This window comes from Acomys minous (assembly GCF_964271855.1).
Source record: "Acomys minous genome assembly, chromosome: 16".
NCBI lineage: Eukaryota > Metazoa > Chordata > Mammalia > Rodentia > Muridae > Acomys > Acomys minous.
In genome coordinates this window covers 79025620-79038865 of record NC_140498.1, presented here as the reverse complement: position 1 = coordinate 79038865, position 13246 = coordinate 79025620, and the positions used below count along the sequence as shown (strand labels likewise).

The 13246-nt window shown below is 47.5% G+C and overlaps 1 protein-coding gene across 1 annotated transcript in view; it reads left to right on the top strand.

Moving 5' to 3' along the window:
- The window catches only part of LOC311586494 (S-adenosyl-L-methionine-dependent tRNA 4-demethylwyosine synthase TYW1), an 80256-nt gene that overhangs the window by 36313 nt on the left and 30697 nt on the right, over positions 1-13246 (top strand). Inside the window, exons 12-13 of the mRNA XM_084762554.1 lie at positions 3412-3589; positions 4913-5048. Coding sequence (XP_084618680.1) covers positions 3412-3589; positions 4913-5048 — 314 coding nt within the window. The remainder of the gene's footprint in view (positions 1-3411; positions 3590-4912; positions 5049-13246) is intronic.

The window sequence follows — 13246 nt, the reverse complement described above, 5'->3', positions numbered from 1 at the left end:
ATACCCAGTCAGCAGAAAACGGTGCTGGTGATGCTTTCCGGACAGACTCAGCTGGAGCTCGCTTCACACTAGCTGCCGTCCCAGTCCCTCAGCTGTCCCCATCTTCGTGTGTGTGTGTGTGTGTGTGTGTGTGTGTGTGTGTGTGTGTGTGTGTGTTGGATCGTCTCATGTAGCCCAGGCTGGCCTCCACTCAGCATGTAGCTAGTGATAACCTTACACTTGTTTCCTTCTGCCTCCTCCCACATGCTTGTGTTGCAGGTGTGCCCCCCATGCCTGCGAGGCAAGAACACCCCTAACCTCTAATTTAATTCTTTCTTGTTCACACTCTCCCTCTCCGCTCACCATGTTAAGTATTAAGAGAAGAAGCGCCAGGACATACCAAACTGGCCTTGTAGTAGAGTCAGAATTTGAGTCCAGTGCCTCTGCCTAGCCCACCCGCCCCACCCAGGGTCTAGTTAGCGCCATTGTCCCTCATTTAGATCTGGGGGCTGGCCACGCAGTTCAGGGCAACCCACCCCTCTCTCTTCTGCTGCTCGTGTGGAGTTTAAAGCTAACCGGGACTGTTAGGCAGAGCGCTAGGTTGTCTTGGCAACACAGACTGAGTTTAAGGATCAAGTTTTATTTAAAACTTGGATGTGAGTTAAATCTTAGATTCGATAACGCAAGGAAAAAACCTCACTCAGAAATACTGAGGGGAAGTACACATGCTGAGTGTCAGGAACAGAAAGATGACAGCTGTCATTTTCAGACTTTTTAAACTGCTTGTGGTGGTTAGATGGGGGCGGTGTTTACTTGAGTGTTTATATTTTAGGGACATTCTATGGTCTTTCTTATCGTTGGGATGATAGTGACATTACTCATTGATTTTGTGTGTGTGTGTGTGTGTGTGTGTGTGTGTTTAAGGCACAGGTAGTGACTGTTGGAAGGAGGCTGACAGTTTGGGGAGTGTGTAGTGTGGTTGTGAGGGTGTGGAGTGGTGTGGTGATGTGTGGCTCAGAAGGGCCAAGGATCTCTGAACAGGTCCGGCCGGCCATGCGGTGTGAGGACAGGGGTGAGGAGGGACGGGGCTTTTGAGTCCTGGTCAGTTGGGCAGCTTCCATTGTGGTAGCACAAGTCAGTAGGATTTGCTGAAGGAGGCAGAGGCAGGAGGATCACGAATTTGAGACTAGCCCGGGCTACACATGTTTTCCCCTTGTCCCCCTCCGCCTTGCTCCATTTTTCAAACTCACCTGCCTGCGTTCTTTTTCTTCTACCTGTTCTTCATGCCTGCTGCCCAGCAGCACCTGCCCACTCATGTCCAGTGCACACTCACTCCCACCGTCTCTCCGTGACTTGGAACACTCCCAGGCAGGCGTGGTTGCCTTTCCTCAGGCCCTGCCCACCATGGGTTTTTTGTTTGTTTTGAGACAGGGTCTCAAGCAGGCTGCCTGGCCCGTCTCTGCCTCTCCAGTGCTACCCAAGGAACCACCACCCACACCCTGTTTGTTGTGTTGTGTTTTGTTTTGTTTTTTGAGACAGGGTCTTGTTATGTAGCTTTGGCTCTCCTGGAATGTAGTGTGTTGATCAGGTTGGCCTTGAACTCACAGAGTTCTGCTCTGCCTCCTGAGTACTGTAATTAAAGGGCTGGGCCAATTCACCTGGCTTTAAAAAAAGTTTTTTTATTTAAATAATTTATTCAGATTTCATCTTAATTGTTGTTTTTTTTTTTTTTTAAACAAGGATCCCCAGGGTCAAACTCAGGTCCTCATGTTTGCTTAGCAAGTATTTTATTGGCTGAGCCATTTCTTCATCTAATCATGATTAGTTGATTGTGATAATCAGTAAACTAGGATCAAGGTGTGTTGGGGTATGGTCTGGTGCTTTGTATGTGTTAATGCCCCCACCCCCACCCCCAGATTCTTAACTGCAGACTGTCACATACCCCAAGTATTGCTCTTTAACCTTGCCTCACTGTTGGACTAAAAGAAAGCTGATACCTGGGCAGGGCTGGAGAAGGTAGGTGTGGCAAAGGTTTGTGAGCCTTGAGAGAGGGATCTTGGGAAAAAGAAGCAGCCGGGACCAGAGGAGGAGGAAGGAGGAGAATGGCCTTTTGATAGGAAAAGAGCCACACGGGGCCAGAGCAGGAACTCTGAAAAGACAGCGCAGACGAACAACCTTAGTAAGGATCTTGGGATGATGGATGGGAGGCAGCCCAGATAGAAATCACTAGAACAGATGGCATGGGATGGAGGCTGAGGGATTAGGGGTTAATATCTGCCCAGCTTCAGATAAAATAAGGCTTATTCTAAAACACAGCAGGTATCTGTCTTTTTTATTATGTTAAGTGGGTAAATAATACTGCATAATAGTGCCGTAATAATTATAAGCCTAATAGTAAACATTTATTAGGCTATACCTATTAAATTAATAGCAGCAAAGGTATTGTAGTAGATAGTTCTTAGTGAGTGGGTCTCATAGGAAAGATAATTTTTTTGAGACTGGGTCTTACTATGTAGGCTGGCCTTGAACTTAAAGAAAGATCTTTAAGTTCCGCTGTCTCCCGAGTGTCATAGAAATCTTTACGCATATTTTTGACTTTAATCCTAACAACAATTGAGGTAGGTACTATTCACAGTCTCTCTCTCTCTCTCTCTCTCTCTCTCTCTCTCTCTCTCTGTGTGTGTGTGTGTGTGTGTGTATGTGTGTGTGTGTGTGTGTGTGTGTGTGTGAAGGTCACTGCAGGATGCTGGGTGTCTGCTCTGTCATTGCTCCTCCCCGATTCCTTTGAGACAGGGTCTCTCCCAGCCCCAGCAATCTTCCTGTGTCTATTCCCTTCGGTGCTGAGGGTTATAGGGGTCTGCATGGCCATGCCTAGCTTCATCCCTCAGTGCTGTGGCCTGAGCCCAGGCTCTTAATGGTTGTGAAACAAGAGCTTTTGCCCACCATGCTGTCCCTCCAGTCCCCCACAATCATGTGTTAAGGAAATAAAGCCTCAAGGCTAAAGAGGTGTTTTAGTGTTAAGAGCACTTGCTGCTCTTGCAGAGGACCTCAGTCAGTTTCGGCATCCCCATGGCAGCTCACCATCCATTAACTCCTGCCCCAGGGGATCTAATGCCCTCTTCTGGTCTCCCTGGGTACTGCATGAATGTGCTGCATGCAGGCAAAATACCCACACACAACGTGAAAAAGAAGAAGAAGAAGAGAATTACGTTTTAAGGTGGGTGTGGAGGCCCGCTCCTATAATCTCAGCTCTGGGGAGGCTAAGACAGGAATATCACTGAGAGTTTCAGGCCAGCCTGGGCCACAGACTGAACTCCTATTTCAAAAAATTAAAAAAGGGTTTCCCCTCAAAAATCAGAGCATCATCTGGACGTGGAAGTGGCCCTCTCCGTGTGTGCCCCGCTCTGACTTTGTTCTTTGCTGCTCTCTCAGGCGTGCCAGGGCTCAAGGCAGAGCGATTTGCGGAGGGGATGGAAGTCAAGCACTGTGCACTGTCGCTCGTGGGCGAACCAATCATGTACCCAGAGATCAACAGGCTTCTGAAGCTGCTCCACCAGCAAGGCATCTCCAGTTTCCTCGTGACCAATGCGCAGTTCCCTGAGGAAATCAGGTGAGGCCACAGGTGGCACGGCGGCCAAAAGTGATTTACTTCCCGGTAGGCAGGGAACAGTGGAAGGTAGACCTGACTCCTGGTCCGGTCCTCACTGTTGAGCTGAGGCTGGCCACCATGTGGGACTTGAGCCATCTCACTGGCCCTGTGTGTTCACACAACCTTTGGACATTTTGACATTGAGGACTAGGTTTAAGGTTGTACCCCCAAATATTGTACTTTTCCATCATTCTGAGTGGTGATACTGAATTCTCAGGCACAGGAATTATGATAGAGTTTAAAAAATACACTTTTATCTGTGTGTGCACCATGTGTGTTGAGGCACCCTCAGAGGCCAGCAGAGGGTAATGGGTCCCCTAGAGCTGGCGTCGTGGGCAGTTGTGAGGCATTTGATGTGGGTGCTGGGAAGAAGCCCAGGTCTTCTGCAAGAGTAGCAAGAGCTCCTAACCGCTCAGCCATCTCTGTATAGCCTTCTTTATTGACGACTGCCGTGTTGTGCTCAGAGGAGGGGGTCAGGTTGGGAGCCTCGCGACCTGTCCTGTTACAGAGGCAAGGTCTGGGCAGAAATAGTGTCCCCAGGTCCTAGGAGTTTCTGCAGGGCCCCTTTGCTGGTGTCTCGCCTGTAGAGTGAGCTCTGTCACCCCCAGAGACTGACCCTCTTTCTTCACTGTATGCTTCGAGGTGAGATGGGGAGACTTCCTCGACTCTCTGTCTCTGATGCTTAGCACAGCGTCACTGGCCAGAACTTCTGGTTTCTGCTTGCAGTGGATGTTTGTTCAGTTCGTCTGGCCTTTGGGAATTGCTGTCCATCATCCTGAGTGGCGGTGCACACACAGGAAAAAGGTCATGCCGGTTCCTGCTATGATCAGGAAGGGTTCCGACCAAGCACTGGGCGTCTGGAGCCACGAGAGCTGCACTGGCCTGCCTAACCTGCCGTGCCTGGCTGTGGTTCTCAAACTGGGTTTCATCTCATCTATCGTCCATTAAAATCTAGTGTTCAAAGATGGACCAGTTTCAAATAATTAATGTTTTCAGTTAATTAGGCTGCATGTCCAGGCATTTAAAAAACAATCAGGGACTTTCTGTTTTATCACATTATGAAATCATCAGGGGCTGGGGCTATAGCTCAGGCACAGACTGCGTTCCTAACTGCGCATGCCCATGGCTTCCACCCCCAGCTCTGCCAAAAAGAAAACAAGAGTTGCTTTAGACACGTGGGCAAAGTGGACGCTTCTAGATAATCTCTTACTGACTGTACATTTCTACTGTGAAGTTCCTAATGTAGGCATTATTTTCTATTTTCTTTCATTTTTCATTACCAAGGAACCTCATACCAGTTACTCAGCTGTACGTGAGCGTAGACGCTAGCACCAAAGACAGCCTGAAGAAGATTGACCGGCCGCTCTTCAAGGATTTCTGGCAGCGGTTCCTAGACAGTTTGAAAGCCTTAGCTGCAAAGGTAAGAGTTGTGATGTCATCCTAAAAATAAGTAAATAAGGAAGAGACATGAACTATGTTTGCTCCATTTTTCTTTAAAAAACAGAAAGATTAAAATGTTTATTAAAATTTTTTTTTAATTTTTAAAAAAGATTTATGTGTGTTTTCCCTGCATAAATACTGTGTGCATGCCTAGTACCCCAGGGGTCAGGAAAGGGCACTAGATCCCTTGGCTGTGTGGGTAATAGGTACTGAATCCAGGTTCTCTGCAAGAGCAGCTAGTGTTCCAGACTGCTGAGCCATCTCTTAGAGGCCAGCGGAGGGCACCAGATGCCCCTGAGCTGGAGGTAACAGGCAGCTGTGGGCTTCCCCATGTGGGCACTGGAGTCCGTACTTGTGTCTTGTGCAAGAGCAGCAAATGCGGTTAACCGCTGAGCCCTCCCCTGTCTCACATCCTCAGGGATTTTTGTTTTGTTTTGTTTTGTTTTGTTTTGTTTTGTTTTTAGAGACAGTGTTTTCTCTGTGTAGCCCTGGCTATCCTAGAGTGTGCTCTGTAGACCTGGCTGCCTTGAACTCAGAGATCCCCCTGCCTCTGCCCCTGCCTCTGCTGGGATTAAAGGCATGCACCACCACCACCTGGCCACATCTTCAGTTTCTAAAAATTTATTTATTATTATTATTGTTATTGAGAGGGGTGCAGAGAGTGCTATGTGTGTCTGAGCGCATACCATGGCGGGAAGACAGCATTTGGGAGTTAGTTCTCTCCTTCCACTTTATTGAGAAAGGGTTTCTCTTATTGCTTCTGCTATTGAGTAGTCCAGGCTAGCTCACTCATAGTCGAGGCTAGCTCCCCACCACTTCTGGTGGCTCTCCTGTCTCCACCTCTTACATCTGTAGGAGTGCTGGGATCGCCCTCCACTGCGCTCAGCATCTCCATATGGCTTCTGGGATTGACTTCATCTTGCCGATTTCACCCGTGGAGCCATCTCTCTGTCTTCCTGGCTTACTTACTTTCTCACTTAGAAAATCAGACTTTTAAGGACAACAATCATTTCTCATCTGATTACCAAGTTTCTCTTTGAGTGTGCTGGCTCTGTGTCCTTTTTTGTGTTATCTGCTTGTCATGCACTTAAAAAGAGAAACATGTCCACAAGGTTCAAAATGCAGTGTGCTGGGAAGCAGCCTGGGGCCTGCCTGCCTGCGATGGCAGCAGATAATCTGGGTTTAAGTAGAAAGTTAATTTCCAGAAAGTTCTACAATTAAGCATGAGCTCATAGGTAATTCATAAGTAACTTATAAGTGTGAACTCATGAGGAACTGTCAGCCTGTGAGCTCATAAGGAACTGAGTGTGAGCTCATAAGGAACTGAGTGTGAACTCATAGGTAACTGAGTGTCAGCGTGTGAGCTCATAGGTAAGTGAGTGTCAGGGTGTGAGCTCATAGGTAAGTGAGTGTCAGGGTGTGAGTTCATAGGTAATTGAGTGTCAGGGTGTGAGCTCATAGGTAACTGAGTGTCAGGGTGTGAGCTCATAGGTAACTGAGTGTCAGGGTGTGAGTTCATAGGTAACTGAGTGTCAGGGTGTGAGCTCATAGGTAACTGAGTGTCAGGGTGTGAGCTCATAGGTAACTGAGTGTCAGGGTGTGAGTTCATAGGTAACTGAGTGTCAGGGTGTGAGCTCATAGGTAACTGAGTGTCAGGGTGTGAGCTCATAGATAACTGAGTGTCAGGGTGTGAGCTCATAGGTAAGTGAGTGTCAGGGTGTGAGCTCATAGGTAAGTGAGTGTCAGGGTGTGAGCTCATAGGTAAGTGAGTGTCAGGGTGTGAGCTCATAGATAACTGAGTGTCAGGGTGTGAGCTCATAGGTAACTGAGTGTCAGGGTGTGAGCTCATAGGTAAGTGAGTGTCAGGGTGTGAGCTCATAGGTAACTGAGTGTCAGGGTGTGAGCTCATAGGTAAGTGAGTGTCAGGGTGTGAGCTCATAGGTAAGTGAGTGTCAGGGTGTGAACTCATAGGTAACTGAGTGTCAGCGTGTGAGCTCATAGGTAACTGAGTGTCAGGGTGTGAGCTCATAGGTAACTGAGTGTCAGGGTGTGAGCTCATAGGTAAGTGAGTGTCAGGGTGTGAGCTCATAGGTAAGTGAGTGTCAGGGTGTGAGCTCATAGGTAAGTGAGTGTCAGGGTGTGAGCTCATAGGTAAGTGAGTGTCAGGGTGTGAGCTCATAGGTAAGTGAGTGTCAGGGTGTGAGCTCATAGGTAAGTGAGTGTCAGGGTGTGAGCTCATAGGTAAGTGAGTGTCAGGGTGTGAGCTCATAGGTAAGTGAGTGTCAGGGTGTGAGCTCATAGGTAAGTGAGTGTCAGGGTGTGAGCTCATAGGTAACTGAGTGTCAGGGTGTGAGCTCATAGGTAAGTGAGTGTCAGGGTGTGAGCTCATAGGTAAGTGAGTGTCAGGGTGTGAGCTCATAGGTAAGTGAGTGTCAGGGTGTGAGCTCATAGGTAACTGAGTGTCAGGGTGTGAGCTCATAGGTAAGTGAGTGTCAGGGTGTGAGCTCATAGGTAAGTGAGTGTCAGGGTGTGAGCTCATAGGTAACTGAGTGTCAGGGTGTGAGCTCATAGGTAAGTGAGTGTCAGGGTGTGAGCTCATAGGTAAGTGAGTGTCAGGGTGTGAGCTCATAGTTAAGTGAGTGTCAGGGTGTGAGTTCATAGGTAAGTGAGTGTCAGGGTGTGAGCTCATAGTTAAGTGAGTGTCAGGGTGTGAGCTCATAGGTAAGTGAGTGTCAGGGTGTGAGCTCATAGGTAACTGAGTGTCAGGGTGTGAGTTCATAGGTAACTGAGTGTCAGGGTGTGAGCTCATAGGTAAGTGAGTGTCAGGGTGTGAGCTCATAGGTAACTGAGTGTCAGGGTGTGAACTCATAGGTAAGTGAGTGTCAGGGTGTGAGCTCATAGGTAACTGAGTGTCAGGGTGTGAGCTCATAGGTAACTGTGTGTCAGGGTGTGAGCTCATAAGGAACTGAGTGTCAGGGTGTGAGCTCATAGGTAACTGAGTGTCAGGGTGTGAGCTCATAGGTAAGTGAGTGTCAGGGTGTGAGCTCATAGGTAAGTGAGTGTCAGGGTGTGAGCTCATAGGTAAGTGAGTGTCAGGGTGTGAGCTCATAGGTAAGTGAGTGTCAGGGTGTGAGCTCATAGGTAAGTGAGTGTCAGGGTGTGAGCTCATAGGTAAGTGAGTGTCAGGGTGTGAGCTCATAGGTAACTGAGTGTCAGGGTGTGAACTCATAGGTAAGTGAGTGTCAGGGTGTGAGCTCATAGGTAAGTGAGTGTCAGGGTGTGAGCTCATAGGTAAGTGAGTGTCAGGGTGTGAGCTCATAAGGAACTGAGTGTCAAATGTGAGTAATGCATAATTAATTAGAAGTCTCAGGACCTGATTTTAGTGTCTTGGGGCTAAGGAGATGGCTCAGTGGTTAAAGAGCCTGAGCTCTGAACAAGCATGTGAGTTCAACACCAGCACCCGTGTCAGGAGGCCCACAACCACCTGCAGCTCTGGTTCATAAGATCTGATAGCTTCTTCTGGTTCCTGTAGGCACCTGCATTCACACACACACACACACACACACACACACACACACACACACATACACACACACACACATGTAAAGAAATATTAACACAAAGCTTTTAAAAAGTTTTAAGGGCCCTTATGTGTACTTTTTTTTTCACTGTGGTGCTGGGAATTGAAGCTGAGACCACATACATGCTAGGCAGGTCTGTTGTCAATGGATTTTATACCCCAGGTATCTGTCCCTCTGTGAATTCAAGGCCAGCTAGGGAAACAGACTGAGACCTTGTCCCACCAAAACAAACAAAACAAAAAACAATACCCCAAACCCAACAGCAAACGTTAGCTCAGAAAACTGTAGATGTTAGGGCGGCGTTGTGGAGTCATGTCAATCACTTGTTCAGGGGGTGCTTCTCCTATGAATGGGGTATTCTGTACTAGTTAATATCTGTGTTTATGTGTGTTCAGATATACGTGTGTGCAGGTCAAAGGTCAACCTTAGGTGTCGTCCCTCAGGTGCATCCCATGCCTAGGCTTGCCTCTATAACACTAGGATTGCAAGCATGTGTCACCACAGCCAGCTTGTATGTGTGGTCTGGGGGAGCAAACTCAGGTCTCCCTGCTTGTACAAGCATTTTATGGCGTCTTTCCAACCCTGTGCCTAGTATGTAAACAAACTAATGTTTGCACATGGCCCACAATTCACACTTAAATGAACATTTAATAGTTGACCTTCCTGTCTCTGACTGGGAAAATGTTACAGGCAGAATATTGAAATTGGGGGCTAGTAAAGAAAACTACAAAGAAGTAAGTAAAGAAATGTGATATAACCTCTCCTGCTCACTCTCTCTCTTTCTCTCTTTCTCTCTGTGGTGTTTCGAGCTAAGGTTTCTCTGTGTAGCCCTTGGCAGTCTTGGACTCACTTTGTAGACCAGGCTAGCTCAAACTCACAGAGATCTACCTGCCTCTGCCTCCCAAGTACTAGGATTAAAGGTGTGCACCACTGCCTTGCTATAATCTTTCTTTTTAAAGATTTATTGGTGTGTGTGTGTGTGTGCGCGTGCGCCACACATGTTGGGTTGGCTGCAGAGACCAGAAGAGGACATTAGATCTGCTGGTGCTGCTGCTGGAGCTGCAGGCAGTTATAAGCTGCCTGACCTGGGTGCTGGGAGCTGAACTCCAGCCCCATAGTTGATCCTGAGTGTCAGTTTGATTGGCTGAGAGAAGGTATAGTTCAAATGCAGTGCAGCGCTGGCAGAGTCAGTGAGGACGGACCCAAGGACAGTTGGGTCCTGGGGCCTCTGCCTAGCTGAAGGAAGGGTTCATCTCTTTCTGGTGGCATTGGGGGTGGTGAGAAGTGGGGGGTGGGTCTGTGTGGAGGCGCTAGGTCACAGGATATGTGTTCCGAGACTGCCTAGCCTTTTCTGTGCGCATTCTCTCCCTCTCTCTGTTTCTCTCTGCTCCCCGTCAGCTTTGAGGGGAGCCCTTCTGCCACAAGGGATACTTACGGAGACTGTGTATCAAAACAAAGCAACCTCCCTACCTAAGTCCCAACGTAAAATAGCCATATTTTGTAATTGTTACTTTTCTTTGAAAGTTTGCTTATTGTTTTATGATGGTTGGTTGTACAGCACTGGAAAATGGATTAGAGAAATTTCTATATCTTGATAAGCCAAGATGACTAGAAACCAGCATCCCAGAGGGTGACTTTCAGGAAACAATCCTTTCTGTGGTTTTGGTTTGGTAAGCTGTCTTTTCTCTATGCCAATTACATATTGAGGTCAGCCCCAAGAAGACTGGGGCTCGACCAGCAGTGCAGCTATCTAAAAATGAGAAATGCTGTTCAAGATCTGTCTGTCCAGAAGGTGACAGAGTTTTACGTTGTGCGCCTTCTTAGACTCTGGCTCACGTATCACATGAAGACTATTAGCATCCACATAGCTTCCAAGTGCCCCCCAAATGCAGGCAGCTCCCCACAGACCCTCGGCCTGGAGGTTGTTGCGTTTCCAGTGGAACATGAGTTTAATATCCAAACTTGACTTGCATACAGATCTTTCAACACAGTGTCTTAAATGGATGTTTGCAAGGGCAAAATTTATGTTTATTTTCTGCGAACTGTGTGTAGGAAATGAATGGCATCTCAGAGCCAATCGATGGACCGCCAGAGTCAGTTGAGTGGCATAGCCAGACTACTAGGCTGGCACAGAGGCTACTTTCCTCTGCCCAGCAGCCGCTGCTAACCTCTATGACATTTATTTATTTGTTTTTTCGAGACAGGGTTTCTCTGTGTAGCCTTGGCTGACCTGGACTTGCTTTGTAGACCAGGCTGGCCTCGAACTCACAGCGATCCGCCTGCCTCTGCCTCCTGAGGGCTGGGATTAAAGTTGTGCGCCACCACACCTGGCACCCTTTATAACCTTTTGATGTGAGGCCTGGAAGCGTTGTTTTCCACATACAGCTCAATGCAGTAGTTATCTTATGTACGGGGATCCTGCCTTTCAGTTTTAAGAAGTTCTTCAGAGGCATTCAGTCAATATATAACCTATTTTAATTTTCCCAGTTGATTGATTGACTATCAGGGTCTCATGTAGTTAAGACTGGCTTTGAACTTTGCCATGTACTGACCCTCACAAAAGCTTGGGTTTTGGGTGCATATATTGATGTAATCATAATGTATAGTATACAAAACCCTCTTTTTAACCAAATTGTTTTTCTTACGATAGAACCTTGTCATATTAGTTCTTGGTCAAAATGGATTGTCCTCTTCTAACATGTATAGATTTTTTTCCCCCTTGTGGTTCATTGTTTATTTGCTTTTGTTTTTGTTTTTATTGATGACAGTGGAGATTGAAGTCAGGGCCTCCCACAGGCTGAGCATACTCTGCGCCAGAGCTGTCTGTCCGTAAACAAATGCTAGTACTCCAACCACACTGCTGCCACCTCACTGCAGCTAGGTACTGAGAGCTAACATATAGTGAGGCGGGCAGTACACACAGCCCCTGTCCTCTGGCGAGACAGAGAGGGAGAGAGAGGGTCATTTGTAGGTTGTTTACGGCCCAGCATGACTTCTTATTGGCAAGATCAAGAAAAGTGCTAGCAAGCAGAGCTTAAGCCTTTGCATTTCAGAAACTCAGCTTAGTTTAAAAAAAAAACTTGTATGTGTGTGCCTTTGTGTGAATGTATGCCGTGTGGGTGCAGGTGCCCAGGGAGGCCACGGGAGTGCATCAGGCTCCCAGGAGCTGGAGTTACAGGCAGTTGGGAGCTGCTCTGTGTACGTGCTGCCTGGGCATCAAGAAGTGAATTACTGCTGGGCATGGTGGCGCTCGCCTTTAATCCTGGCACTCAGGAGGCAGAGGCAGGAGGATCTCTGTGAGTTCGAGGCCAGCCTGGTCTACAAAGTGAGTCCAGGACTGCCAAGGCTACACAGAGAAACCCTGTCTCAAAACAAACACGCAAACAACCCCCCCTCCAAAGAAGTGGGTGTGGTGGTGTATACCTTTCATCTCAGCATTCAGGGAGGCAGAGACCAAGGTCACACAGACAAACTCATGAGGTGAAGAAAAAGGGGAGAAGGTCATGGACTGCACCAGAAGGCTTTTCATGTTCTCGGCAATGCTGGCAACTGATTGATATATATCTATATATCTATATATATTGATATATAGATATATATCTTGTCACTTGTCAGAGGTCAGAGAACAACTTTTCAGAGTTGGTTCTCTCCTTCCATGTGGGGGGGAGGAGCTCGGCAGCAAGTGCCTTTTTTTTTTACCCTTGAGGCTATTTTGCTGACCTCAGAGGCTCGGTTTTTTGGTTTGTTTGGTTTTTTTTTTCCATTTTTCATTTTTCTTTTTTCTTCTTTGCTGCTGAGCTCTCTTCATAACCTTCCCTTTCTTTGCAAGTGGGCTCCTTCAAGGCTGCTCATCTCCAGCCTACTTTAGACTTTGAGCCCAGCCGTCCTTGTTCTGGAGATTAGAATCGAACTCTCTTATGAGAATCATCACATTTGATTTATTAAAAGCAGAGTTTAAGGGGAAAGGGAAATTAAAGAGAATGATCAGGAGCTAATGTCTTTGGCTGGTTGAAGCCAGAAGGAAGGAATCACTTTCTCAAATTGACATCTGAAAAAGCTTTATTAGCTCTTTCGGGAAATGCAGATGCTAGAGACCATTTGGGGTCTGTTTGATTTATGGTGATTTAAAGATAACTTGCACGTCTGATGAGGGCCTTCAAGAAGGCACCACGTGTGGGAAAAACTCATTCTCCTTCATAGGAGTAAGAGAATTAGTCCATTAGTCCTCGAGGCACTGGGTTGGAATAAATACCATTTATATCCAGCGTTTTGTTCCGTTCCTAAATCCAGCCGCACAGCAGGGGGAAAATGGTTGAACCTGGGACCAGCCAGAGATGTTCAGTTGCACATAAAGAGCAATCTTTGGAGTTGATGCTGTGCTGGGATGGAGGCCAGGGCTTTGTGCATGCTGGGCCAGCACTGAGCTGCAGCCCTGGCCGCACATGGTTACAACCTCCGCAGCCTCCTCGAGCCTCCCCTTTCTTCCTCAGGGTGGAGCAAGGCCTGCTTTGCTTGTGTTCTCTGGGGATGGCAGGACTGGGGGTGCCGACAGGAGACCTCCTGATTCTTCTGAGGGTGCAGCTCAGAACCTCCCAGA